The sequence below is a fragment of the Chinchilla lanigera genome, unplaced genomic scaffold (genome assembly GCF_000276665.1).
Source record: "Chinchilla lanigera isolate Chin_1 unplaced genomic scaffold, ChiLan1.0 scaffold00169, whole genome shotgun sequence".
Lineage (NCBI taxonomy): Eukaryota > Metazoa > Chordata > Mammalia > Rodentia > Chinchillidae > Chinchilla > Chinchilla lanigera.
The window spans coordinates 1,402,997-1,428,720 of record NW_004955570.1 but is presented as its reverse complement, the minus strand read 5'-3'; the positions used below and the strand labels follow the sequence as shown (position 1 = coordinate 1,428,720).

The following is a 25,724-nucleotide window of genomic DNA, read 5'->3' as shown; positions in this document are numbered from 1 at the left end:
GGGTGGGCGCCGGGCCGCCTCTCCCCGCTAGCGGCGGTGACTCGGCGACCTTGGCCCCTGAGCCCCAGCGGGGACCCAGTGACCGAGCAGGAGCGCGGACCTAGCCCGGCGCGCGGGGCGGAGCGCACTGACAGTCCGCGGGGGGCCGCGACCATGTTGGCCTTCGCGGCCCGGACCGCGGTGAGTGCGGCGGGGGCACCGGGGGCACCGGGACGGGGACGCGCACGGGGCGTTCAGGGCTGCGGGGTGCGGTGCCGGGGCTCCCCGAGTCCGGCGGCGGAGCTGGCCAGTAAGGTCGGGGCGGACAGTGCCAGAGGCCGGGAAGGGGTAGTGAGACCCCGGGCCGGGCGGCCCCGCCCTCGATCTGGAGCCCAGCCCCGCGCGCACTTCGGCCGGCCCCTGGCCGGCCACAGCCAATCTCCAAGCCTGGGCCCTGGGTCAGTGCCCTCGGGCCCCCGGGGATCTGCGTGTGGCCGGAGAAGCTCCCGGGGAGGGTCGAGTCGGGCTTCGCAGAAAGTGCTGGGAGCTGGCAGAGGCGGCAGGCCGCAGCCCCGCGCGACCCCGCCTCCCCGCAAGCCCCCTTCCCCTCTTGTCCACATCAGCTCACCTGTCCTCCCCAGCTGCAGGCTGCTGTCCTCATTTGGGTACCTTTCGTCTCAGATCCAGGCGTGTCGGGCTCTGATCCCCGAGACTAACACTCCTGGGGGACAGCTGAGAGCTCCCCGCTGGGCTCAGACTTAGACTCTTCAGGTGTCCCAGCGCCTGAGTCTCCTTCTCACCCCTTTCCTGGCCAGCAGAGCCTCGCCTCTGCGGCAGCCAGGACCACCACGTTGGCCGATGAGCTTGCTGCTGGAGAAAAATGGCCAGCAGCTGCTAGTTCAGATCTAGTCCAGTTCTCAAACCAGTGACCTCTGGCCTAATTTTCCTGCCCAAAGTCCTGTATTCGGGGCCGCCAGCTGGAGGAGCAACAGCTCAGAAAAATGAGGTTTTCATAGAGAGCAGAAGCCAAGTTTTCCCACATCTAAAAGATCTGTGTGGATTTTAGCAGGTGGATTTTTAAATACCTCTTGGCCCGCATCCCTGGCGCTGGGCCCGTTCGGAGAAGAAAGGGCAAGCTCCCCTGGTTGTCTCCTCCTCCAGCGCCTGCCCGCTGCCAGCCACTCCCCTGTGCCCCACTCCTCCGAGCCTGGAAGTTAGGGTGAACAGCTACCATAGTCCAGTAGCTCCTCACCACGGGCACGGCCCCAGATGCTGCCCCTCCCGTCACCACTGGCGTCCTGCATTTCTCCCTGAACCTTGGCTCTTGTCTTTTCTTTCTAGCCCGGGCAGGTGGCTGCCTCTTGCTAGGTTCTACCAGCCCCTGGGTAGCACAGTTAGGAATAGCGATCCAGCCAAGGCAGACAGACAGGGTCACGACCTCATTCGGGCCATGGAGGATGGGCGGCAGAGAGAGCAGGTATGGAACAGAGCTTCTGCCGCTTGCCTGCCGCCCTGCCAGCAGCCTGGGACCCACCTGTCTCTCTCTGCTGCTGCCTCCAGAATCTCCTGGACTCCCTCTGCCTCTGTCTCTGCCAGGCCACTCAGCTCTCTCTCGCTGCCGCACGACCCCAGCCCCACCCCACAGGCAGGAGAAAACCACGGCCTCACTGTCGGGTCTCTACGTTTCTCTTGGATCTTGTTTCTCAGTCTAGAAAGGGTGAAAGGAAAGGAGGTGGGGACTTGGAGAGGGAGCTGTCCTCAGCCTGGTGACCAGTCCTCCCAGGGAAAGAGGGGGTCTGTACTTCCTGACAGCAGGGAGGTCCCCCTCACCTTTGCCACCCTAACAGTGTCACGTGCTGACTGGGATCCCTCGGGCTACACCCTGCCCTCCCTGCACCTGCCTGCAAAGCCAGGCCCCTGGGAGGCGGGGACACCACAGCCTCAGGGCTGGGAGGCCTGGATGAGCACCACCCATGAGGCCACCTTTCCCCCGGGACAGGCACATAAGTGCCCAGGACTTTGGCTTGGGGAGCAGCGGGCTCCCGGAACTGCTGCGGGAATGAGCATAGTGTTCTACCGCCTGCAGGCAAAGCCGCTGGGTCTTCTCAAGCCCTCCTCCTTGATGAAGCTGCCCGGCAGGCTCAAGGCGCACCAGGATGCGCTGCCGCGGCTGCCCGTGCCCCCGCTGCAGCAGTCCCTGGACCATTACCTCAAGGCGCTGCAGCCCATCGTAAGCGAGGAGGAGTGGGCCAACACCAAGCAGCTGGTGGACGAGTTCCGGAGCCCCGGGGGTGTAGGGGAGCGGCTGCAGAAGGGGCTGGAGCGCAGGGCCAGGAAGACAGAGAACTGGGTGAGTCGGGGACGCCGGAGGGGCTCCCAGTATCACTCATGTGGCTGCTGCTGGCCGCACACCTGCACTCTTCAGTGCCAGCTGCCCTGGCACATCCCTGGTCTGCCCTGTGAAGGTTCCTGAGCACTCCCCCTGTGCTTGGCACTCTGTGGGTGCGGGGTGGACAAGGGCACAGGACAGCCTCTTGAAGCCGGATGTCACACCGTGGGCAGAGTGTGGGTCTGTGGCCAGGCCTTTTCAGGCAGCGCCATCCTGTGCCCAGGACGAGGCGGGAAGCGCGGGGACAGGCAGCTGGCAGCATGTTTCTATTGGGTGGACAGGGTGGGTGCAAGGTGGGTGGCTAGATCTGAATCAGCGGCAGACGAGCAACAGCCTGGCATGTGGGACAAGGCTGGAGGGGAGTACGGAGCAAGGGGGACAGCCGGGGGGCGGGGGGGGAGTTGCAGCGGGTGGGATGGCCAGTGACCCGTGGCCTGGGCCCCGTGCGTTCCCTCTACGCAGGCGCGTTGGCTTTGTGCTGGGTACCTTTGGTCCTCACGCACTCGCTTCCTGCGCGTGGCCTTTACTCCCCGCAGAGACGGAACCGAGAGGCTGCTGGGAGGAAAGAGTGGGAGCCGAGGCATGGAGGGCGGTGCCTCCGCCCCAGGGGATGCAGCAGGCCTGCCAGTGCTGCAGGGGAGGGGGTCCAGAGTCCCTGGATTGATGTGGGGCAGTGCTGAGGGCAGCTGTCTGTGGGGCTGGCCCTGGGCTGCCAAGTGGGGAATGGCCAGGGTGGGGCAGATGCGGGGGATGAGGAGCTGGCTTCCACCCCTGAGGAGCACACCCAGTACCCACAGGGGACTGGTCCCAGGGCCTGAGCAGAAACCACGATCTCGGATCCCCAGGGGCTGTCTGCACAGTGGCTCAGGGTTTCGTGCCTACCTTGTGCATGCTGTAAGTCGTCTTCGGGTTACTTGTGATACCTGTGCTAGTGCTGTATGAATGGTCGCTACAGTGTGTCCTTCAGGGGACAGCGAAAGCAGTCTGTGGGAAAGCTGACTGCGCTAGGAAGCAGGAGGTGCCGTAGGGTAGGCAGGCGAAACCCTGACCCCGGGGCTCCTGCCCGTGCGAGGAAGGAGGCAGATGGGCGTAGCAGGGCAGGCCTTGGCGTCAGAGAGGATGCCGGCCCTGAAAAGACCTTACAGGAGTGAGGGCTGGGGTTTTCCCAGGTGGTTGAGCCAGGCACTCTCTCAAACCACAGCTCAGAAGGCTCCGCATGCATGGGGCTCCTGAAGGCGCCCTACTACCACCTGGGAGTCTCCCTGGGGGCCGGCCCGCCTGCAGGCTCTCCCGTGTCCCAGGCCCAGCCGAGGCTCTGAGAGCCCTGTCTGCCTCTCCTTGCTGTTGAGGAAACCGAGGCACAGAGCATTGCGGCAGCTCCCACAGCAGCCCTGAGCTGCACAGAGAGCCTAGCTGACCCAGCGCCAGGTCTTCCGGCTATGAGTCAGAAGGGAGAGGAGTAAGTCACATTCCCTGCCTCTTGCTGAGTCCCTGGGCGAGTGGCCTGGTGCCAGGGACCAGCCATTCCCCACAGTCTGTGGGTGAGGATCGCAGTGGGGCCAGGGGGTAGAACTGTGGGGGGGTACAGTCAGCAGGAAGGCCATGGGCTGACAGTCGTCTGGAGTGTATGTGGCCCACTTCTAGGGCTGATCCCGGGCAGGCCCTCAGGTTGTGTCATCGGCCTGTATCTTGTCATCAGCATGATTATTTGCCCTTGCTGTGAGCCCTCAGATTGCCCTGACCTTGGGATCAGCGTGGGTGTCCCCTTCCCAGTCTGTCGCTGGCAAAACTAAGGAGGCCACTGAGGCAATCCTTTGGGCCTCCCTGGCAGCAGGCGCTTGTCTCCTTGGACAGTTCCCAGCCTGAGAAAGTCAGGAACTCACTGGCTGGACTTGGTTTTTATCTAACTCTTCCTTTTGTTCTTTTTGCCTGCCTAAGGATATATCTTTATTTACTAATGCATTGCAATCATCCACAGAGAACTTTTAAGAGAAAGAAAACATGGGGCCAGGCTGTAACTTGGTGACAGTGTGTGCTTGGTGTGGACATGGCCCTGGGCTCTCACCCCAGCACCACAAGAAAGAAAAAAAAAAAACTTGTGCACCCCCCTATCCTGCACCTTGGGTTTCCTTCCAGCCTTTCCTGCAGGGGAGGTGGTGCATCAGAGGGACAGGACAGGGTGCTCTGGGGCTTGGCGGTCACTCAGAGACTCAGTGCTGCGGGGCAGGACCAGCTGGGTCCCCAGCCTGGGAAGGAAGGCGCTGCAGGTCCTGGCAGTCCTGACTCAGTCTGCTCCTTTGCCAGCTATCCGAATGGTGGCTCAAGACAGCCTACCTCCAGTACCGCCAGCCTGTGGTCATCTGTTCCAGCCCAGGCGTGATTCTGCCCAAGCAGGACTTTGTGGATCTGCAGGGCCAGCTCCGGTGAGTGGCCAGGGCTGAGAGGGGGCCGGGAATGGGGCTCCAGCATTTCCAGAGTCCACAAGCCCATTCCCAGGAGACTGCAGAGACCCAGCGCTGCTGTTCTTTTATCGTCGCAAATGCCTTGTGAGGCTGGGGATGTAGCTCAGTGGTGCAGCGCCTGCCTGGCAAGGGCAAAGCTGTGAGTTTGATTCCTGGTACCCCAAAAGACCGCCTAGTGAAACAAGAGCACCGTACCTATTTTACAGATGGGGAAACTGAGGCTAGGCATGAAGGGACCTCCCCAGGTTACCCTTAGGACAGGAGGCAGTCTCCACTAGCAGAGTGCCATAAGTGTCCCTTCCTTCCCCCAGTTCTCAGCTGGACACAGCATGACCTTTATACACAGTCCCCTTTCCTACATTAGCCTTGTCACCTGCCCTGGCCCCTGTTCTAGTCCTACCAGAGATAAAAATACAGCCCAGGATCCCTGCACCAGGCCAGCTCTCTGCTGCCGCCTGGGTCTCTTAAAGGGACAGGACAAGGGATAAAAGGAAAAGAAAAAAGAAAGGCCAGGGCTGTAGCTCGGCAGTGGAACACTTACCTGGTATGTCCAAGGCCCCAGGTTCCATCCCCAGCCTTGCAAAAAATAAATAAAAGGACCAGGGCCCCCTGAGAAGGGCCAGGGCTCAGTCCCAGAAAGCCCAGCCAGTGGTCCCCATGGTAGAGCTGTGTGGCCCCAGGCATTGATGATGGTTGGTCCAGGCCAGAAAATCCCTCTTCATAAACCCAGATAGTCTACCTGGATTACACGTGTGATCCCAGCTATTAGGGAGACTGAGGCAAGAGGATGACAAGTTTGAGGCCAGCCTGGGCAATTTACCAAGACCCTGTCTCAAAATGTGCCAGGCGTGGTGGCACATACCTATAATCCCAGCACTCTGGGAGGCTGAGACAGGAGAATCACAAGTTCAAGGCCAGCCTTGGTGATTTAGCAATTAGAGAGACCCTGTTTGAAAACAAAAAGGAAGGGCTGGGCGTGTAGCTCAGCGTGAAGGCCGTGGGTCTAATACGGGGCCAGGTGGTAGCTCAGTGCTAGAGCAGCTGCCTAGCTCGGGCAGGGGCCTGGGTTCAACCCTGGCACTACAAAAGGACAGCAGAGAGGAAAGAAGGAAAAAAAGGGAGGGATGGAGAGAAGGAGGGGGAAAGTGGGAAAGAAGCAGAGGGAAAAGGAAGGGCCCCAGCAGGGGGGACATCCGCTGCACTGCCTCCCCTTCCTGGGTCCCGGTCCCTGCTGACAGCCACCCGGGTCCCTGCTGACAGCCACCCGCGCTGAAGACCAGGGCAGCTCTTGGCTCGTGTAGGCGGGGTGGGGGAGGAGAGAATCCGTAGGTTCTTGCCTGCAGCTGCTCCTGGCCCCAGGTGTGTGCACACAGCTTCACATCTCTAACTGATCCTACAGGTTTGCTGCCAAACTCATCGAGGGCGTTTTGGATTTCAAGACCATGATTGACAAGTGAGCACGCCACCCTCAGCCACCCTCAGCCACGCTTGACCCCTGGGCAGACCCAAGGTCAATCCTTTCCGCTTCCTCTTGGCCCAGTCTCAGAGAGGGCGGGGAATAGCACATACTGGTGACCGGGAAACTTAGGTTCTCTGCTTTCGCTGCTGGATTGTCTTCCTGCTCACCTTGACCCATCCCAACCAAGGAGGACCCCACCATACCAAGCTGGGTATGGTGGCGCACGCCTGCAATCCCAGCACTGAGGCTGAGGCGGGAGGATCACTGCACATTCAAGGCCAGCCTGGGCTACATAGTTCAAGGCCACCCTGAAGTGCATAGCAAGAATAAAAAAATAAAAGGACCCCAGAAATTGACTTGCTGCCTTCTGTCCCCCATAATAAACTGAGGCCCAGATCAGGAGTTTCTAGATGACTCATAAACAGGGCCTCCGCCAGGGAAACGCAGGCCTCCAGAGCCCCTGGCCGCAATGGCCTCTGCTCATGCTAACGGGGAGTAGAGATGCTGGGGCCACCTGATGTATAGCCTTCTAGCCCATCCTGCAGGGCCCTCCTCCTGCCCGCTTCCCTGAGGCCTCACTGTCCCTGACCTGCAGCGAAACCCTGCCTGTGGAGCACCTTGGGGGGAAGCCACTGTGCATGAACCAGTACTACCAGATCCTGTCGTCTTGCCGCGTGCCGGGCCCCAAGCAGGACTCTGTGGTCAACTTCCTAAAGACCAAGAAGCCGCCCATGCACATCACGGTGGTGCACAACTACCAGGTGGGGGATGCTGGCCACCGCCGCAGAGCCCTGCCCAGCTGCTGCTCTGACACGCGGAGGCCACGGGCCGCCCTGGCCGCGATGACCGCTCCTCTCCTCACTTCACAGTTCTTCGAGCTGGACGTGTACCACAGTGACGGGACACCCCTCACCTCGGACCAGATCTTCGTGCAGCTGGAGAAGATCTGGAACTCGTCCCTGCAAACCAACAAGGAGCCAGTGGGCATCCTGACCTCCAACCACCGCAACAGCTGGGCCAAGGCCTACAACACCCTAATCAAAGGTGTGGGTTGCCACGGAAGCACTGTGGGGCTGGCGCAGGTCTCATGTGACCCTGTGTCTGCGGTGGCCAGGGGCTTGGGGGTTGGGGTGCTGCTGCAGGGGCCTGTCAACGATGAGATCAGGCACTCACCCACAACATAGGGAGCGGATGGCTCGGGCCTCCCTGGGCTCGCTGGGCCGGGTCAGGAGCGCCCTTCCCCAGCAGGGCGCTTGAGCACCAGGTCCCGAGTCTCACCTGCGCCCCACACCACCACAGACAAGGTGAACCGGGACTCGGTGCAGTCCATCCAGAAGAGCATCTTCACCGTGTGCCTGGACAAGCCGGTGCCCAGGGTCTCGGAAGACGTCTACCGCAACCATGTGGCCGGCCAGATGCTGCATGGAGGTGGGGGCCCACTCAACAGCGGCAACCGCTGGTTCGACAAGACGCTGCAGGTGAGGGCGCGTCCGGGCCTGGGCACTGCGCCCTGGGACTTCCTCCTGCCGCCCCAGGCCTGGCGTCGCCGTCTCCTGCTTGTAAAGCAGAGGGAAGGCAGTGGGCTGGACGCACCGTAATTACCAGGCAGCCACCTGTCATTATCAGACCTCTGTTATCCCCAGCACAGCTCTTTAGCGTGTCAGAGGGTCTGGGGTCAGACACAAGCATCCCACACTGTGCCTGGAACTTGGGGTGACCAGAAAATGCCCCACTGCGGGTCCTCCAGGACTCGCTGGGACATGGAGTTCACGAAGGGCTGAGGCAGGCCAGGCTGCCTGACAGATGGCAGCTGTCACTAACAGCAGAAAGTCAATGTCACCCCAAGATCGCTTCAGAGGGGCCCTTCCTCCAAGACCCCTGATAGTGCTGACAGGTCCCCTGTCCTCGCGCAGTTCATCGTGGCAGAGGATGGCTCCTGTGGACTCATCTATGAGCATGCCGCGGCCGAGGGGCCCCCCATCGTCGCCCTGGTGGACCATGTCATGGAGTACACGTGAGTCTGCTCACACCCTCTGTCTTGGTTACTTTTCTTCGTTGCTGAGACAAAATACCTGATGCCCAAAATGAAGGAAGGAAAGGTTTATTTAGCTCACAGTTCCTGGTGGCGGGAAAGAACAAAAGCAGCAAGAGCGAAAAGGGAGGAGTTGCAGAGCAAGCCTCTTCCCCTCCCTTGTATTGTATGGAGGCTGCCCACCCTAGGGCGGGTGTAGCGCACACACCCATAACCCCAGCACTGGACTATGAATCGATCATAAACTCTAGAAGCCCGCCCCATGACTGCAGGAGGCTTTGTGGGACATCCGGACACAAACCGTGGCACCCTTGTTCTCCAGTTCCTGGTGACAGGTGACCTGCCGGTCTGGGCGTCACTCTCCTTTTCCCCTGGAATCAGTGTCTTGCAGGGAAGCAGGCAGAGGACATGGCTGGGAGAGTCAGACCTGAGTTCCAGTCCTGGCTCAGGTGCTTCCCAGCCGTGACTGGGAGGAGCCCCTGCCCCTCCTAGGCCCTCTCCACACAGCCCCCACAGACTCAGCCCCGCCCCCTACAGGAAGAAGCCGGAGCTGGTGCGCTCGCCCATGGTGCCCCTGCCCATGCCCAAGAAGCTTCGGTTCAACATCACCCCCGAGATCAAGAGTGACATCGAGAAGGCCAAGCAGAACCTCAGCATGTAGGTGGCTGACCCTGTGCCTCCCCACCCCCACCCCCGCTCATGGGTCCCCGCTGGGCAGGGGCTCCCGAGGCCCGTTCTCACCCCCGCGGCCCACCCAGCATGATCCAGGATCTGGACATCATGGTGTTGGTGTTTCACCACTTCGGGAAGGACTTCCCCAAGTCCGAGAAGCTGAGCCCTGACGGCTTCTTCCAGATGGCCCTGCAGCTGGCCTACTACAGGTGTGCGTGCACCCCGGGTAGCCCGGCGGGACAGGCGGACGGCAGGGTGGGCGGGCGGCCTTGGGGCGGTGCTCAGCGCCCCTCCCCCCAGGATCTACGGGCAGGCCTGCGCCACCTACGAGAGCGCCTCCCTGCGCATGTTCCACCTGGGCCGCACCGACACCATCCGCTCGGCCTCCGCAGACTCGCTGGCCTTCGCCAAGGCCATGGATGACTCCAGTGTGCCGGTGAGAGCCCAGGCGGGGGTGGGGACCTGCACTGAGCCATCAGTACCCTCTGGCCATGCACCTGCGTGATCCCAGCTCTGTGGTGGGCAAAGGGAATCTAACAAGATGGAGCCGGGACTTTATTCAGTTATTCAGCTACCAGCAGTGAGTGTCGGCCCGGCTGGGGGCCGAGGAGATGGCAGCTCCAGTACGAGCTGAACTCCGGAGGAGCTTGCAGCCCCGTGCTGTGGGGGACGGTGGGCTCCTCAGGGAGCGCACAGGGAGGGACAGCGTCTCGGCCCCTCTTGCCCGCACTCCCCAGGAGCACCAGAAGGTGGAGCTGCTGCGGAAGGCCGTGCAAGCACACCGCGCCTACACCGACCGGGTGAGTGGGCACCCAGCGCAGCGCACTGGGAGGGGTGCTACTGACCCCCACTCCCTCCTGGGGAGGGCGAGGACGACCTGTTGCTTCCGCACCCGCTCCTGACAGCTCCTCCCCACTAGGCCATCCACGGGGAGGCCTTCGACCGCCACCTGCTGGGCCTCAAGCTGCAAGCCATCGAGGACCTGGTGAGCATGCCTGACATCTTCATGGACACCTCCTACGCCATTGCCATGCACTTCAACCTCTCCACCAGCCAGGTGGGCACTGCCGGGAGGGGGCGAGAACCCAGTGGGGCTGGGGCTGGGGCTGGGGCTCGGGCTCGGGGGCCGTGCGGATGGCTCACAGCCAGAGCAGCTGGGGCAGGAGGCACACGGCGACCCTGGGCAGGCGGGCAGGTGCCCCCAGCCCTGTAAGGAAATAGGCCTAGTCATTTGCTGGTGAGGCACCAAGAGTCGCCTGACGCGTGCCAGCCAGTGCTGGGTGCTGGGGTGCAACAGGGACAGACAAGGAGGGAAAAGCCAGGGCCCCCACAGAGGAAGGGACCCCGGGATCACTCGTCCGCAGAGGAGAGGCAGCAGCACCGTGCCAGAGAGAAGAGGGCGTCGGGCAGGCGGGTGGGGCAGGCGGGGCGTGAGACTGATCCTGCCCTCTCCAGGTCCCTGCCAAGACAGACTGTGTCATGTTCTTCGGGCCTGTGGTGCCCGACGGCTATGGTGTCTGCTACAATCCCATGGAGACCCACGTCAACTTCTCCGTGTCGGCCTACAACAGCTGCGCAGAGACCAACGCCGCCCGCATGGCGCATTACCTGGAGAAGGCGCTGCTGGACCTGCGCGAACTGCTGCAGCGCCACCCCCGGGCCAAGCTCTGAGCTCCCGAGCCCCGGTTCCCCGCCAGTCAAGTCCCTGGGGGTGGGTGCCCGCCAGGCTCAGCCCACAGCTCCCACAGCCCCGGCCCAGGTCTGACGGAGCCAGGGCCGGCATCCTCTCGTGGGCCCTGCAGCCCTACGCCAAGCGCCTCCCATGACTGTCCCAGGACCCGCCACAGCCAAGTGCTGGGCTCAGCGGAGGCGGAGCAGAACTGAGGACGGGGCCCCTGGCCCGGCCCCGCTGTGCCGTCCCTGGGCAGGAGCAAGTCCACCCAGCTCTTACCCAAGCAGGGGCCTGGAAAGGGCTCTGGGCCTCCCCAGGCAGGGAGAGCGCAAGGGGCTGTCCCTGTGGATGACGGGGCTCCGGAGCCCGGCCTCGCCGGCCCTGAGGAGCGCCGGTGTTACGTGAGGCGGACGTGTGGCGGAGTAATAAAGGGAAACGCGCTGGAGCAGATGAGTTTCAGTGAGTGGGGACAGCGCGGCAGGTGCCCGGCCTCGCTTGCTGCTGGCTCTCCCTGGCTCAGCCAGTGCCCAGGGGCTCCCAGATGTGCCAAGGAGCCCTCGTGCTGCGCCAGGCGCTGGTCCCGCTGACCCCAGTGAGCCAGGCAGGTGTGGCAGCAGCGGGCATCTCCAGGCCAGCCACCGCCAGGGCAAAACCACCCGGTGAGAACGTGGGCCTGTCCTGACCCGTGCACCCGGTGGAGGCAGAATGTGCAGCCAGTCGGACAGGCACAGAGCTGGGCCTGGGGTGCACTCCTAACCCTGGCTGTGTGGGAGGCCAAGGAGGAGGGTCAGAAGTTCAAGGCCAGTATGGGCATCTCTGTGAGACCCTGTCTCAAAATAGAAGGTGCTGGGGATGCAGCTCAGTAATGGGACCCTGGGTTCAATCCCCAGTATTATTTAAAAAACCAAAGTGACGTGGGCACATGCAGAACCCCTGAGCAGGTGCAGGGGTGGGAGCCGAAAGTGGAGGGGTCAGGGCTGAGGGTGCGGCCCGTGGTTCACTTGGTGGTTTGTGGTTTTGTTTTTGGCGATACGAGGCAGTGAACCCCAGGGCTTCACGCTAAGCTCCATCCTTAGCCCTTTTTAGAGTCAGATCTCACTAAGTTTCTCAGGCTGGGCTTGAACTCAGTTTTCCTGCCTCAGCCTCTTAAGAGTGCTGGAATTACCGACGGGCACAGCCACGCCCCAGCTTGTTTTTCAGATGAAGAAACAGGTTCAGAGGTTAAGTCACCAGGACATCAAGTGGCTGGGCAGAAATTCCTCAGGGACACCCTTGTCTCCTCCGGGCCAGTGTCCGAGAAGCCCACATGGTTCCGCAGCTGCTGCCCTGCACCACGTCCCCCAGCTGTCCCAGGGCGAGGAGGCTGTGGCACGGCTGCAGGCGGGGCTTGCTGCACCCAGTTCTCCCCAAAGGCTGGATGAGGGCAGCCACCTGCCCAAACCCCAGGGCGCAGGCGATGGAGCCTGCACACTGAGCTCCGTGGTAATCTTTCTGTGCTGGGGATGGAGCGCCGGGACACCCTACTACTGAGCAACATCCCAGCCCTTTTTTAGCTTTTGAGACAGGGTTTTACTAAGTTGCCCAAGCTGCCCTGGAACTTAGGATCCTCCTGCCTCAGCCTCCCAAACAGCTAGTAGCCCACTGGTGTTTACCACCGCCACATCTGACCCCTTCAAAATACAAAAACTATTCAGCCCAGAATTGAAGCTCGGGACACAGGCCCCTTCCTCCAGAAATGTTTGCTGCTGCCACACCTGGGATCCCCACCAGTCTGAAGTCGCCTTCACTGAGTGTGAAGGTTCTGGGGGACCCAGCCATGCCTTGGCACCGGGGTGAAGACAAGGTCGCTTCTGATTGGGCCTCACTCTGTGGGCGTGGTGGGGGCGTGGGTGGAGCTGGCTGTGATAACCAGCTCTGGTAACCGGGGTTTGATTCCTCAAGGCCTCTAAATACCTCTGGAGTGGCTGTTGCAACCATGCTTGCTGAGGGTGGGCCAGAGCCCCCCAGCACCGGCTGACTTTCGTGAGGCAACCTCCTCACTCGCCACAGGACCCTGGAACCAGACCAGACAGGTCCTGGTGCGAAATGTAGAGGCCGCCAAGGCCCTGCTTTAGGAACCAGAGCGGACTGGCTGGCTGACTAACTTTTGCTATTGGGGATTGAACATAGGCCTGAGCACTGAGCTACACTGCCAGGCCTTTTTATTTTTTCAGACAGGGTCTCACCAGGTTGCCCGAGCTGGGCTTGAATTTATAATCCTCCTGCCTCAGCCTCCCAGAGTTTTGAAATTACGCGTGTACAGCACCACACCCAGCTGGGACTAAATACCTTGCAGAGATGCTTATAATTTTATGGTCTCAACCGTACCCCTGTCCAGGGGGCACATGTCCCCAAAGCCTCTCGAGCTCAGTCGGCACATGCTCCAGCCACCAGAGTTTAAGATTTTATTTTAAAACAATAGTAAACAATTTCATTGGTTTTTTTTTTTTGTTTTGTTTTGTTTTGTTTTTTTCTGAAATCAAACCACCTCACACTTGGCTTATCTCAGGCAAAAAAGTACAAAATAAAAATCCTAAGGGGAGAGGAGGGAAACGTGGGCACTGACCTACCTTCTAGAAGTCAGCCCTGGTCCGGGCATCTAGAATGGCTTTGGACACTGCCTTAAATGAATGAGAAAAGAAAGCACCAAAAAATTGTGCTTCAGCAGCAGGTTAGAAACCTCCACAAAGAAAAGGGGGTGTCAGACACAGGTCCGTGGGGCGGGCACAGTTCTGGACACTTCGGGAGTCTGCGCGCATCTGCCCACAGCGCTGCAGTGACCTACAGGTCCCTCAGATGTCCTCCTGAGCCCAAGGCCCCAGGCCCGAGGGTGGTCCCAAACAGGTCCCCGGGTGGGGACCAGGACAGTTCGCGCACACACAGGGAAGGTGGGCTCGGCCGGCTCTGGCCCCTGGTGCTTGTTCAAGCCGGCTGGGGACTGACTGCTACCGTGGGACAGAAAGAGCTGTAAACAGCCTGGGTGTGCGCACCCACATGTGCAGGCTCTTTCGTCTGAAAGGGACAGTTGTCGTGGGGACAGGGGACCAGAGGAAGCCCTTGTGGTGTGGGGCGGGGCCGGGAACAACACAATGAGGCCAGCCGCATGCTTGCTCCAGCCCTGCCCCTTCGGAAACACTGAGAGGTCCTGGGACAGGCGGCGGGAGGCCGCCCTGCACACGGGAGCCGCCGCGCCGGCTCTCCCGGCCCCTCTCCAGACCCCTCCTGCCTTTGACAAACAATAAATAGTGCGCGCATCTCACGCCCCTTGGAGCTCCTGGTCCCAAGCCCAGAGGCGCAAGCCCCCGCTCTCCCCACACCCTGGTGCCCGTGCCAAGGGCGCGCTCCACCCTGCCGGGGACTGGCAGAGACAGCGAGGGTCTCTGGCCACGTGGCCCTGGGCAGCAGGCCCTCCCAGGGTCCTGCCTGAGGGGCTGGCTCAGCCCTTTGGTCCACCTGGTCCATTAAAATGAAAAGAAGGAAACAAAAAGGCTCCGCTTGGTGACTTGGGTCTGTAGAGGTCTCTGCTTCGTCCCTCTGTCTGTCATGCTGTCCACCCTGCAAGGCGTCACGCAGCCCAGATGTGGAGGCTGGACCCAGCCACGCCCACCAGTCACTGCAGCTTCGTCCCCAGCTTGCGCTGTCTGTTCCTGTGGACAGGGCAGGGTCACACGTGAGGGCGCACGCAGCTGTTCCCTGTGCTCTCGCAGCCCGGCCAGGCAGGCAGCGCCGACCCAGCCCCACCTGACCATAACTTCCACGGTCCGCGCCAGCTGGGCCCATGGGCGCTCCCGCCCCGGGCCTGGGCCCCGGAGAGCCAGGCTGTGCACCAAGTCCCGGGAAGCTGGTGAGCTCAGTACTGGGAGCTGTGCCAGCAGAGGCAGGAGACTGATAGGACACTGGTAGACCTGGAAGCTGCTTTGGGGTGCACCTGTGTCCACAGTGCAGTAGCCCAGGAACCCCATGGCAGCGGGGCAATCACCCTTATTCTCCAGAGATGCTGGCTGAGACCTGCGAGGAGAACAGGGCTTGTCTAGGTCCCCAGTTGAAACCTAAAGCCTCACTGTGGCCCACAAGGGCCCACGCTGCAGCCCAGTCCCCTGGCACCAGTGGCTCTGCCTCAGAGGCTTTGCGCCTCAGCCCCCTCTGCCGAGCGGCCCCTGCTGGCTGCCACCCCCCCAACACACACACGCATTAGTCCCAGTCACCAGCTCTCAGGCCACCACGCTCCGCTCCCCATCTCAAATCACACAGCTCGGGGCCTCGTTCACGGCTCCCTCTGCCGCAAGCACGAGGGGGACACGGCGGGCTGTCTCACTGCCACCCCAGCACCCCGGGCAGCCAGAGCAGGTGTGGGTGAATGAAGGCAGCTGGCAGGGCACGGCAGGGCAGGGCAGGGCCAGCCACTCTGGGGGCAGCCAGGTGGCGAGCTCAGCAGGGCCAGCTGGGGCCTTTCTGCCACTAATGGGATTGGCCTGCCCTAACCCTCCAATCCCCTTTCCTCGGGATCCCCTGTTCACTCTAAGCTCATTAGGCTCATTTGGACGCTGATACACTAAACACGGCGTGTTGCTGTTGGGGTGGCACCCGCCCGGCCCAGGGAAAACCTCCCTGGAGTCCTCTGGGGCCCCACCTGCCGCACTCCCCTCTGAACACAGAGGTGCCTGCCTTGCCCACCCTGAAAGCACCCCCCCTCAGGACTTCGGTGCACGGAAGGAAGACTGAGTCGGGAGGCCCTGGCGTGACTTGCTGTGTGCCTCAGCTTACCAGGCCACCCTAAGCCACCCAGCTCAACAGCATGGGTGCCACACACAGGCCCAGGGACCTCAGGGCCCACTCCTGGTTCTGGACTGGACAGGTTCCATGCGAGAGCTCTGGGACAACTGGCTCCCCCACCCCCCCTCCAAGAGGCCTCAGGCTGTGACTTCCGGTCTCTCTGAGCTCCGGCTTCCTCATCTGTAAAGTGGAGGTCACAGGAGAATTCAATAAAACAACGCAAGAAAAGCAGGCAAAGGCCTGGCTCCTGGGGAGCCCTGCAGGGACAGGGCGGTGGGGTCTGCTGTCCCCTTAACTCACCTGGCTTCTGCTCGGGTCACTGTGTATTCAAACCAGAGCACGTTGGGGATGAGGCTCGTGTCCCGGATCAGGAGGAACTCAGAGATAGGCCTGCGGAGACAGAGAGATGCTCGCAGAGCCAGCGCTGCATCAGGAGCAGCTGCCACCAAGCCGGTACCTCCCCAGGTCCTGGGGCCGCCTGCCCCCTCCCCTGCTGCCTACAGTGTCTTTGCCTGGCCTGCAGCCCCAGAGCCACTGAGGCCCTGCTGTGCCACCCGCATCACCAGGCAGGGATGCTGCCCTGTGGTACCTACAGCCCAGCGGGACTCAGGCTGCTTTCTAAGTTCTAGGTGGGTACAGAGGATGCACCTCCATCCCTGTAGTAAGCCCCTGAGGAGGGGGCCTCAGCTCCTGCCACCTGGGCCTGGCACTGCCCTCTTAGAGGGGCTGGGCTGGGGTCCGGGCATGGAAGTCAGCACAGGGGAGGGGACAGGGCCACAGTGCTGGGAGGCAGGAGGGGAAGGAGACAGTTACCAGGCTGCTATCCTGGGGAACAGTGGGGTGAGGACCTCCTGGGTGAAGATGAACCAGGCGACGGCCATGAGGCTTCCAGCGACGCCCCCATACAGCACCTGGCTCCAGGTGTGGTACAACAGGTAGACCCTAGGTCAAGGCCAGAAGGGAAGTTTACGAGAGCCACCGGGGACAGGCAGCGCAGTGGCCCACACCAGGGCTGGCTACCTGGGGACCTGTGCGCGCACGCAGAGATCCACACGGGCGGGTGGGTCTCGGAAAAGGCTGCAGCTCAGCTTCCAGGGGCCTGCAGGGCACCCTAGTGGCTGCCCCAGTGGCTGGGCTGGGGTTTGCTGTCCGCCTACCCAGCTCATCAACTCTGGGGAGCTAGGACTACACAGCCCATGCCCGTGTCCCCAGGACTGTGAGATCAGCAAACTGGCCAGGAGAGGTGGCGAAGGCCCCATCCGTTTAGAACAAGCCTCTCCAGCCTTGCCCTGCAGGCTCTAGGACTGCAGCCGCATGGGTCCCATGGGGACCGAGAACCCAGCGGGGCCCGAGTGGGTGGGTGCAGGCGGGGGTCCCGTCCTGTACCTGCTGTAGGAGACCAGAAAGGCCGCGGTGAGGAGCCCCAGGGACAGCACGTGCCTCCACAGCAAATCTAGGAACCTGGCGTTATTTGTCTGGTGCATTCTGGAAAGACAGGCCCAGCCTGGGCTTAGTCCCCAGTCAGGGTCCAGGCTCCCTGCAGAGCCCCAGCCCCAGCCAAATGCTCCTGGAACCTTCTGCCCTCCCCGCGGCCCCCGCGCCCCAGAGGGCACGTGGAGGGTGGGCAGTGAGCCCCCAGCAGAGCCCAGCCCGGGCCAGAAGCTCACCTTAAATACAGGAAGAGGAAGGAGTAGACAGAGAAGAACCACATGAACTGGGAATGGCTCGAGGGCATCCCGTACTTAGTGCCCACGGCTGCGTGGGGGCCTGGGGCAGAAAGGAGACCGGGCGTCAGGGGGCGGTGCCCTGGCCGGGGGACCCCGCACACCCCAGCCCAGGCCCTACCTCCGCAGGGCCGTGGCTCCTGGATGACGTGTTTGATCAGCCAGTTGACTCCCTCGTTCAGTCCCAGGCCCCCGAGGAAAGAGATCTGCCGGGGAAGACACACGCTCAGCTGGGCCTCCGGACACCTGGCGGCCACCGCCCTGTCCCAGTGACCACGGCTCCAACTGGGTCTCCAGGCCCGGCAGCACACTACCTGCTCCAGGGGGGGCACCGCAGCTCGAGACAGGCCGGGGGAGGGAGCGGCGCGGACGGACTCACCGTGTGCAGCTCCCGCTTGAAGATGATGAGCGTCACAAAGCCGACGATGACGAACACAGGGCCGAGGCTCAGGTAGGCAAGGAGGTGGCCGGAGAGATCACCTGCGGGCGAAAGGCAGCGGGATGAGGAGGGGGCACGGGCATCGGAGGAGGGGCCCGCGCGGGACGCACTTGGTGACCGCTCCTGCTCACGCGCTGGGAGCTTAAAGCGGTGCCTTTATTGTCCCCACTCTACAGTCCAAGGAAAGGAGCGCCAGACGGGTTATGTGACGTCCCCAGCCACAGGGCCAGAAAGAAACTGGACTTGGAGGGTCCACATCTCTGGCCTGGTCCAGATACCACAGCCATGATCTTGCTCAAGCGGAAACCCGAGCCCCGCTTGGTCTGACGCCACAGGCCAGAAATCCCACCCCTGCACGGCTGGCCGTCACCCTCCAGACGAGCCTGAGTGGGGGCTGTGAGGACCAGTGGGCTTTCTGACACGTGGGGACACCAAAGCCAAGGGGTGAGAGCCACTTCCCGCCCCCAGCCCACACGCAAGGCTGAGTCCGAAGGTCGCCCCCACCGTTTACCACGAAGTGGCCACGTGGTCAGTCTGAGGTCAGGGGACACAGTTCAGTTCCTGTGCCAGCACGTGCTCCCTGCGTGAACTTCACCCCTGGGTCTCGGGCTGGTCCCTGACGCCTGGGACACCTCCATGCTAGGGCTCAGGCGGAGGCTGGGAGAACCCAGGAGGCCGCAGCTGCCACGAGCAGCAGGGAAGGCGCCCGCGGAGGGCTGCTTGAGACGCCGGGCGGAAGCAGTGTGCACACGCGCCCCAGGAGAGGCTGGCTTTGAGGTGGCCGACAGAACAGGACAGCAACCCAAGCTCAAACGCTGGTGCCCCTCAGTCCCAGACGGGGACACTGAGCGAGTCCCTTCCCTTGTCAGGGCCTCTGTCTCCCCTCCCACCCGAGATTCCGGTCCCACCACTGCACTGGTGCCACCAAGCCTTCAGGGACCTCCTCAGTCTGTCCCACTGCTGCCTCTACCCTGGGCCCTTCCTGCAGCACTGCCAAGGACTCTGGCCTTGCCACATTTCGATCTCAAGCCCGCTGTGGCTCCCACTGCCCTCGGGGGCTGCTCTCTGCCACCTCTGTCCTAGTTCTAGGGACGGGACTCGTTCCCTGGATGCACGACATGCTGTCCTAATTCTGGACCTCTGCACACACTGTTTGCCCCACCTGGGATGTTGCCAGGGTGACCTCAGCGTGCACTATGTACCGACCAGAGCGGCTGGGAGAGAGACAGGCGCAACTCTGCCATCGCAGAGCTCTCAGTCTGCCGTGTAATGGGGACATGGTTCAGGAGCTGCTAGATGGTAAGGCTACTGGGCCAGTGTCTGTCATTCCCTCCTCCTTGTAGGCCCCTAGGAGTGGGGACAAAGTCTTTCTATGTCCCACTCTACTCCTCAAACCCAGAACAGTGTTGAAAAGCTGAGATAAAAGCCGGGTGTGCTGGCACACGCCTGTGATCCCCGCACTCAGGAGGCTGAGGCAGGAGAATCACTGCGAGTTCAAGACCAGCCTCAGCTAGAAAGTGGGCACAAGGCCAGCCTGAACTGCATAGCAAGACCTTGTCTCAAAAAGACAAAAAAAAAAAAAAACAAGGATGGTGAATGAATCAAGTTCAGTGCAATGAGGGTGTGAAGAAGTGCAGCACGTCCCACAAGTACGTGCAGGGGACTTGACCTCGCCAGTGTCACCAGGCTCCACCAGCCCCTCATTACCCACTGCAGACCTGTCGCTTCCCAGATGCCAGGCTCTTTCTTGATTGCTACAATGTGAGCCCCCAGAAAAGCCGCACTGAACACGGAGAGAGGAAGTCACGAAGGAGCTGAGGCTTCAGTCAAGTCCCTGGCCGGCTCTGAGCCTCGGTGTCCCTCCTAGAAAGCAGAGATCGTCCCCAGAGCAGAGGTGCATGGGCCGATCAAGCCTGTGCAGCCATCGAAGCCCAGAGCTGGCCCTAGACCTACGTTCTGAGAGGCCACACGGGTCTCTGGCTCAATGAATGAATGAATGAATGGTGGGTGGGTGGGTGGGCAAGTGGATGGGGCCCAGCACCCGGCAGGGCTCCCCCACCCCCAGGATAGGCCAGAACACCGAAGTTCTCTGGCATCCAGCCCCGGGGCCCTGAGCAGGGCCGGGTTGCCACATCCCTGCCCAAGGGAGCAGCAAGAGACCCTTTCTGGGCAATCAGGGCTCAGTGAGCGGCTCCCCGTCACCCCGCTGGAACTCTCCTACAGGGAGGTGCTGCGACAGCCGGGCAACGCGGGCTGCAGGTGTTGACGGATGTTTATGGTGCGAACGCCCCGCACCCAGCCCTTCTCAGGCCTGCCGTCATCCGATTCACGCCGAAGGGAGGAGCCCTGCTTAATGCCACTTTGGAGATGAAGTAATTGAGCCGGGGCGGGGGGAGGCACTTGCACAAGGCTTCAGCCTCCACCGGGGCCCGGACACATCCGACCTAAAGGCCCAGGCGCCGCACTCTCCCCCTGGATCGCCTCCTTCGGTCGCCAGCAGACTTCCCAAGCGGAAGGCTCTGCGCCTCTGGAGGTGTGTCTGACGGGAGGCTCCATCCCGGGGCTGCCCGCCTCCTCGCCCGCCCGGCGCCTTCTGTGTGCGCTGCTCGGGGCGCGACACCCCAATTCTCACAAGCCTGGCCTCGGCTTGCACACTCCCTGCAACAGGGAGCTCTTTCTCTTGCAGGCAGCCCGGGGCACTGTGAAGCGGCACTCCTGCACGCCGGGGCACGGAGTGCGGCCTCTCCCGCTCCGGACAAGGCAGGAAAGAAGGGCCAAGGTCCGGGCCAGTGGCCGTTCCCAGCTCACACGGATCCCCGCCGCCCCGCATCCCACCCGCGCCCCGGGACCCGCGGGAGCGCCGGCCGCGCAGCCGCAGAGCGCGCGAGCGAGCGCCTCACAATTTCGCCCAGCTCATCGCCGCCCCACTGCGCCTGCGCGGCGCGCGCCGGCCGAGCCCCTCCGCGGCTCACTATTTGACAGTTCCCACCCCGGTCCCTCGGCGCCCCCTCCGCCAGCCTGTGCGGGCCGAGGCGCCTGGGGCCGAGAGGCCGACCTCGGGAGGGCGTCCTCGGCGTGGGCGCCGCCTTTTACCTGCAGGATATTCGACGTGGGTGAGGGTCACCGGCCGCCATGAAGCGGGGAGCGAGCACTGTCCGTCCGCTGCCATCTTACCCGGAGACCGGGCTTCGCCGAGCAGCCAATGGGGAGCCAGGGGGGCGGTGGTCCTGACCTATCACTCAGGGGAGGCGCCACGCATCCAATCGGAGCTCGAGACAGGTAGCCGCGCAGCCATTCAGCGTGCAGGCCGTGTGTCTGGACCGAGAAGCCAATCAGGGAGCGGGGCCCCTAGGAGCCTTCGAGACCGCCCCTCCAGCACCCAATCCGTGGCGAGTACAGGTAGTTGTCGAGCCAATCAGGAAAAGGGAGGGTTCCAGCGCACAACAGAAAGCAGGACAGCCAATCAGGAGGTGAAACTGGTTCACAGTGTGGGCAGAGCGGGCCAATTAGGAACTAGTTTGGGGGGCGTGTTGTTCTTTGGTGGGAGCTTTGGTTTGGCTGGGACCTGCGCCCGGCAGTGAAGGCTTCCCGAACACCGGCGGCCTCCCGCGATCGGCGGGACCTGCGGGATCTGCGTGCCCGTGACAATGCCTCCTCGCAGTGCAGCGGGAACCTCAGCACCACACCGGGGTCTGAACCGGCCCACTTTTCATTATGAGTAAACTGAGGCCAAAGATCCAGGGTGAATTTATTTTTCCCTTTCTCTTTAAATTGTGTGGGTGAAAAAAAAAGTGTGTGGGCAAACCGGGTGTGGTGGAGCATGCCTGTAATTCCAGCTGACCAGGAGGCTGAGGCAGAAGGATCTCCAGTTCAAGCCCAACCTAGGCAATTTAGTGAGACACTGTCCAAAAAATGAGGGGGCTGGGGATGTAGCTCAGTGTGAAGGCCTTGGGATCAACCCCCAGGACCAGGGTGGGTGGGGAAGGCTTCACTTTTCCCTCATTAACAGGCACGTGTTGGTTGAGCCTTATCTGCGCTCTTTAAGGAGGCATCTTGGGAGTGCATTAAACAGGAAAGTGGTTTTCCACCTTCCGGCACCCTGTCTCCCCAGACACCCCTGCGGAGTGCCCGGCCTCCCACCCGCCTGCCCCTACCCGCGCTCTGCAGCACACTGCCTTACAGCACGGGCTGCATTTGACATTTCCCTGCCCAGCCCGCACCTGCCCTCCGCCCCACTGCGCTGAGCCACGTCTTTGGGGTTCCATGGCCAAGTGAGGGCCTCCCCTGGGTACCCCCTTGGCTATGTTTGTCCTCAACACGGTGGACTGTCACGAGGCAGGGCATCATGCAGACTCCTGGGGCCCACCGGGACCAGCTTGAGTCATTAGGTCTGGGTTGTCCTCTGCTTTCGTAGTCCGCATCTGTGGCACGGAATCAAACCCAGGGACCCTGCAGTGAGCTGCATCCCAGCCCTGGATTTTTTAAATTTTGAGACAGGGTCCCACTCATCACTAGGTTGCTTGGGCTGGGCTGGAGCTGGAGGTCCTCCTGCCTCAGACTCCCGGAGGGCTGGGGTTGCAGAGTGGGCCACCACGGCCTGCTGGCCTCTGTATTCTGGATTTCAGGGTTTCTGACACAGCTGACTGTATGTGAGAATGAACTGGAGAATCACACTGACCAAGTAAGTGGCAGTTCTGCCAGCCCATCTGGACCATGGCCCAGGAGACGATCGTGACTCAGGACCCCGCTCAGCTGTGCCCGGCACCCTCCTCTCCTCCCCTTCAGGCCCAGCCTGGCTTGTCCGGGTCACTGGGCCCCATGCCGCTGTCACCTACCTCAGGCATTGCCATTATTAGCCTCTGAGAAGCAGGAGGTGTGAGCAAGGGGCTGCCAGGTTCCTGGAATAGCTCCTGGGACAGGGCTGCCACCCCCGCCCCCAAGCACAGTCTCATCAGACCCAAGTCCTCCTGCCTCAGCAGCGTGGTCCCGAGGAAGTGACAGGGATGAGGAAGGGCGAGATGAGTGGGACCATCCAGTGCTGGGGCTTCCGGAAAGAGGGACCAGCAGGAGCAAGTGTCCTGGGCAGACAAGGACAGAGCAACGCTCAGGAGGATGCGTGGGTTGTTCTGTTTTTTAATTAAAATGTTACATTCAAGCCAAATGTGGCAGACGTGTGCCTGTAATGCCAGCACTCAGAAGGCTGAGGCAGGAGAATTGCTGCAAGTTCAAGGCTACCCTGGGGGTACATAGCAAGACTCTGTCTCAAAAATAAATGAATAAAATATTACATGCATACAGAAAGTTCCAGAAATCAAAAGTGTACAGTGTAGGGGCTGAGGGTGGCTCATTAATAGAGCACTTGCCTTAGCACACATGAGGCCCTGGATTCTATCCCCAGCACCACACACACACAAAAAGCATACAGTTTAATGCTGCCTCATAAAGAAGACGCACCTGGAAGTGCTGGTGCAGGCCTGTAATCCCAGCACTGGGGAGGCTGGAGCAGGAGGAGTGCCACCAGGTCTAGGCTGGGAAGTGCAGGGTGAATACCATGAGACGACCCCACCTCCCCTATCTGAGCTGGGCTTGGGTAGCGGTGTCCCCAGGTCCTGCTGAGCCTCCTGCAAGGTCCGTCCTCGGCCAGGCCCATGAACCCCGGTTACAGATGAGATCAGCAAGGCTCAGCGCATCTGACTGCTTGCCCTGTGCTTCTGGCTTGTGTGCAGCAGAGCCAGGACTCGAACCCGGGCCTGCCTGGTGGGCGCTCAGTGCCACGCTGTCTCTGAACAGCTGCTCCTGCCACAGCCCCAGCGGGCCCCTTGGCCAGTACTGAGACCAAGCTTCTCAAGGGTCAATGGCCCAGGTGAGGGGCTGGCCTGGACATTTGTGGGTTTCGGTGACGGGGACATGGCCAGCCCAGGTGCTGCCCGTAAGAAGTGCCCGTGCCTTAGCAGCTGTGAACTCCTGATGACCGCTGGAAAAGCCAGCAGTCTCACCAGTGTCGTTGCCACCTCCACGGGGGCCCAGCCAGGCCTCTCCTGGCTTCTGGAGGGCGGGGCCAGGGGCCACACACCCGAGGACAGCTCCGTGACAGAAATGGCTGCGAGCCTCTGGCTTCTGCATCTGCCGATTCCACGGTAACGTGCTCGTCTGGGGTCGGGCTGTGCTACCAGGAGGTCACGCGATGTCGGGAGAGGCCGCCTCCTCTCCCCCTCGAGCCGCAGAACGCACACCGTGCTGCACCCTCGGACCAGCACCAAGCTGGCTTCGCCTTGAGCTACACGCTGGCACTGTGCCTGCGCTGGGACTTCTGCGGGGTCCCTCACACAGCTGGTGACGGTCGGGCTCGGGTAGTGCCCCGCAGCCCTTCAGGGTCGGGCCTGGCGGAGAGATTTGGGGGCCCTGGCACTGCGTTCTGCTCTGAGGAGGTGCTCCAGGCTGGCAAGAGGGGCGTCAGGACCCCAGCGCCAGTTTAAGGAGCTCCCGCTGGCCACATGTGCCACCGCTTGAGCTTCAAAAGAATGACTGTCACTGAGTGTAAAATACTGAATAATTTAAACCCACAAGTCCACAGTGGTGGCACAGAAGGAGGGCAAGATTAATTTGCTGAACACCAACAACAAAAGAATAAGATACCAGCTGTGAAAGGAGCGAACCTCAAAAAATATTCTATGGGAAGAAGCCAAAGCAGAAGACCACATATCACACCGCTCCGCTTATAGAAAATGCTCAAAAAAGATGGTTCCTGGGAGGGGAAGCAGGCAGGTGATGCCCGGGGATGTAGTGCGGTCTTGGGGTTTTCTAGGGTGACGGAAACATCCAGGAACTGTACGGTGGGTGGGCGTGGTGGTGCACACCTGTCATCCCAGCACTGGGAAGGCTGAGGCAGGACGATTGCCGTGAGTTCAAGGCCACCCAACACTCCATTGTGAGTTCAAGCCCAGCCCAAACCTTGTTTTAAAAAAAATCTATCAACGTGCATTGCGGTAGCAGACAGACCTCTGCTAATTTACCAACAGCAGTAAATCAGGTGCGTCTTATGTATACATGTTAAAGCTGTTTAAACAAACTGGGTGCAGGGCAGAGCTCAGGGGTAGAGCATGTGCTTAGCATGGATGAAGCCCAGGGTTCAATTTCCAGCACCAAAAAAAAGCCCACTTACTCACTAGCATGAGTGACCACTTCAGCTCGCACCCCTAGAATGAGGGGGAGAGTGCACACACATCCCGCTTTTTATTCTTGAGATGGGTGTCACTGTGCTACCCAGGCTAGTCAAGGAAACCTCCTGCCTCAGCCTTCCTCGGGGTTCGAGGCTGGGATCACAGGTGTGCACCATCACACCTGGCATGCATCCTTTTTAGCTGGGACTGGGTTAGGAAAAGTTCCTCTTCAGACTCCTGGTGAAGACATTGAGAATCACTGATGGCAGGCTGGGGATTTAGCTCAGTGGCACAGCGCCTGCCCGGCAAGCACAAGGTCACGAGTTTGATTCCCGGTACCAGGAAAAAAAAATCACTTCTTAGGTGCCACTTGGGCTGTGCTGAAGAACTACCTTAGGTTGTGTTTTGAACCCAAGTTCATGTCTGAAACTCACTCTGAAATATTTTGAAAAATATGCACATGAAGCAAATGTGGCACAATGTTCATTACTGACTAGAGCTGTTGGCTTTCTGGGTGTCCTTCGTAGGCTTTTGCTTTTTTGCAGTGCTGGTGCTAAACCCAAGGCCTCAGGCTAGCCTGATGCTCTACCATAAAGGGCTTTTTCTTTTAACCTTTCTGTATAGTTGAACATTTTTCTTTAGAGACAGGGATCTCGCTGTGTGATTCAGGCTGGCCTTGAACCTGAGCTTCTCCTGCCTCAGCCACTGAAACTCTGGGACCACAAGCTTGAGCCACCACAGCCAGCTTGGCCCTGATCGCTGCACTGCCCAGGACATGTGGACGCTCCCAGGCTGCCGAGTGACCCCAGGGGGATCACAGCTCCCCTCCCCAGGCCTCTCCCAACCTGGAAACTCCCCACCACCAAAGAGGGGCCCCAGCTGTGGCCTGAGGAGCACCCCGCCCCAGTAGCAACGCATAGCGGG

At 61.2% G+C, this 25,724-nt stretch overlaps 2 protein-coding genes across 3 annotated transcripts; one reads left to right on the top strand and one right to left on the bottom strand.

Annotated features, from left to right (window-relative positions):
- Positions 1–11,113, top strand: Crat (carnitine O-acetyltransferase; the record flags this gene model as incomplete). The annotated part of the gene is given in 14 exon segments (XM_005413615.2): positions 1–180; positions 2,066–2,329; positions 4,673–4,791; positions 6,230–6,283; positions 6,885–7,050; positions 7,159–7,333; positions 7,589–7,767; positions 8,203–8,303; positions 8,859–8,978; positions 9,080–9,202; positions 9,294–9,429; positions 9,731–9,793; positions 9,913–10,050; positions 10,449–11,113. Coding segments are annotated over 14 exon segments (1,881 nt in total). The 3' UTR covers positions 10,665–11,113.
- Positions 11,114–12,907: 1,794 nt separating this feature from the next.
- Dolpp1 (dolichyldiphosphatase 1) lies at positions 12,908–21,021 on the bottom strand. Of its 2 annotated transcripts, none has more exons than XM_005413609.2 (8): positions 20,734–21,021; positions 17,581–17,681; positions 17,323–17,407; positions 17,145–17,244; positions 16,864–16,962; positions 16,291–16,419; positions 15,778–15,867; positions 12,908–14,351 (listed from the first exon to the last, which is right to left on the bottom strand). In XM_005413609.2, exons 1-8 carry the CDS (start codon positions 20,807–20,809, stop codon positions 14,315–14,317), a joined length of 717 nt encoding a protein of 238 aa, XP_005413666.1. In that variant the 5' UTR covers positions 20,810–21,021; the 3' UTR covers positions 12,908–14,314. The 2 variants fall into 2 exon arrangements, with proteins under 2 accessions (XP_005413666.1, XP_013364878.1); XM_013509424.1 differs by lacking the exon at positions 20,734–21,021 and adding an exon at positions 19,359–19,430.
- Between the last annotated feature and the right edge of the window lie 4,703 nt (positions 21,022–25,724).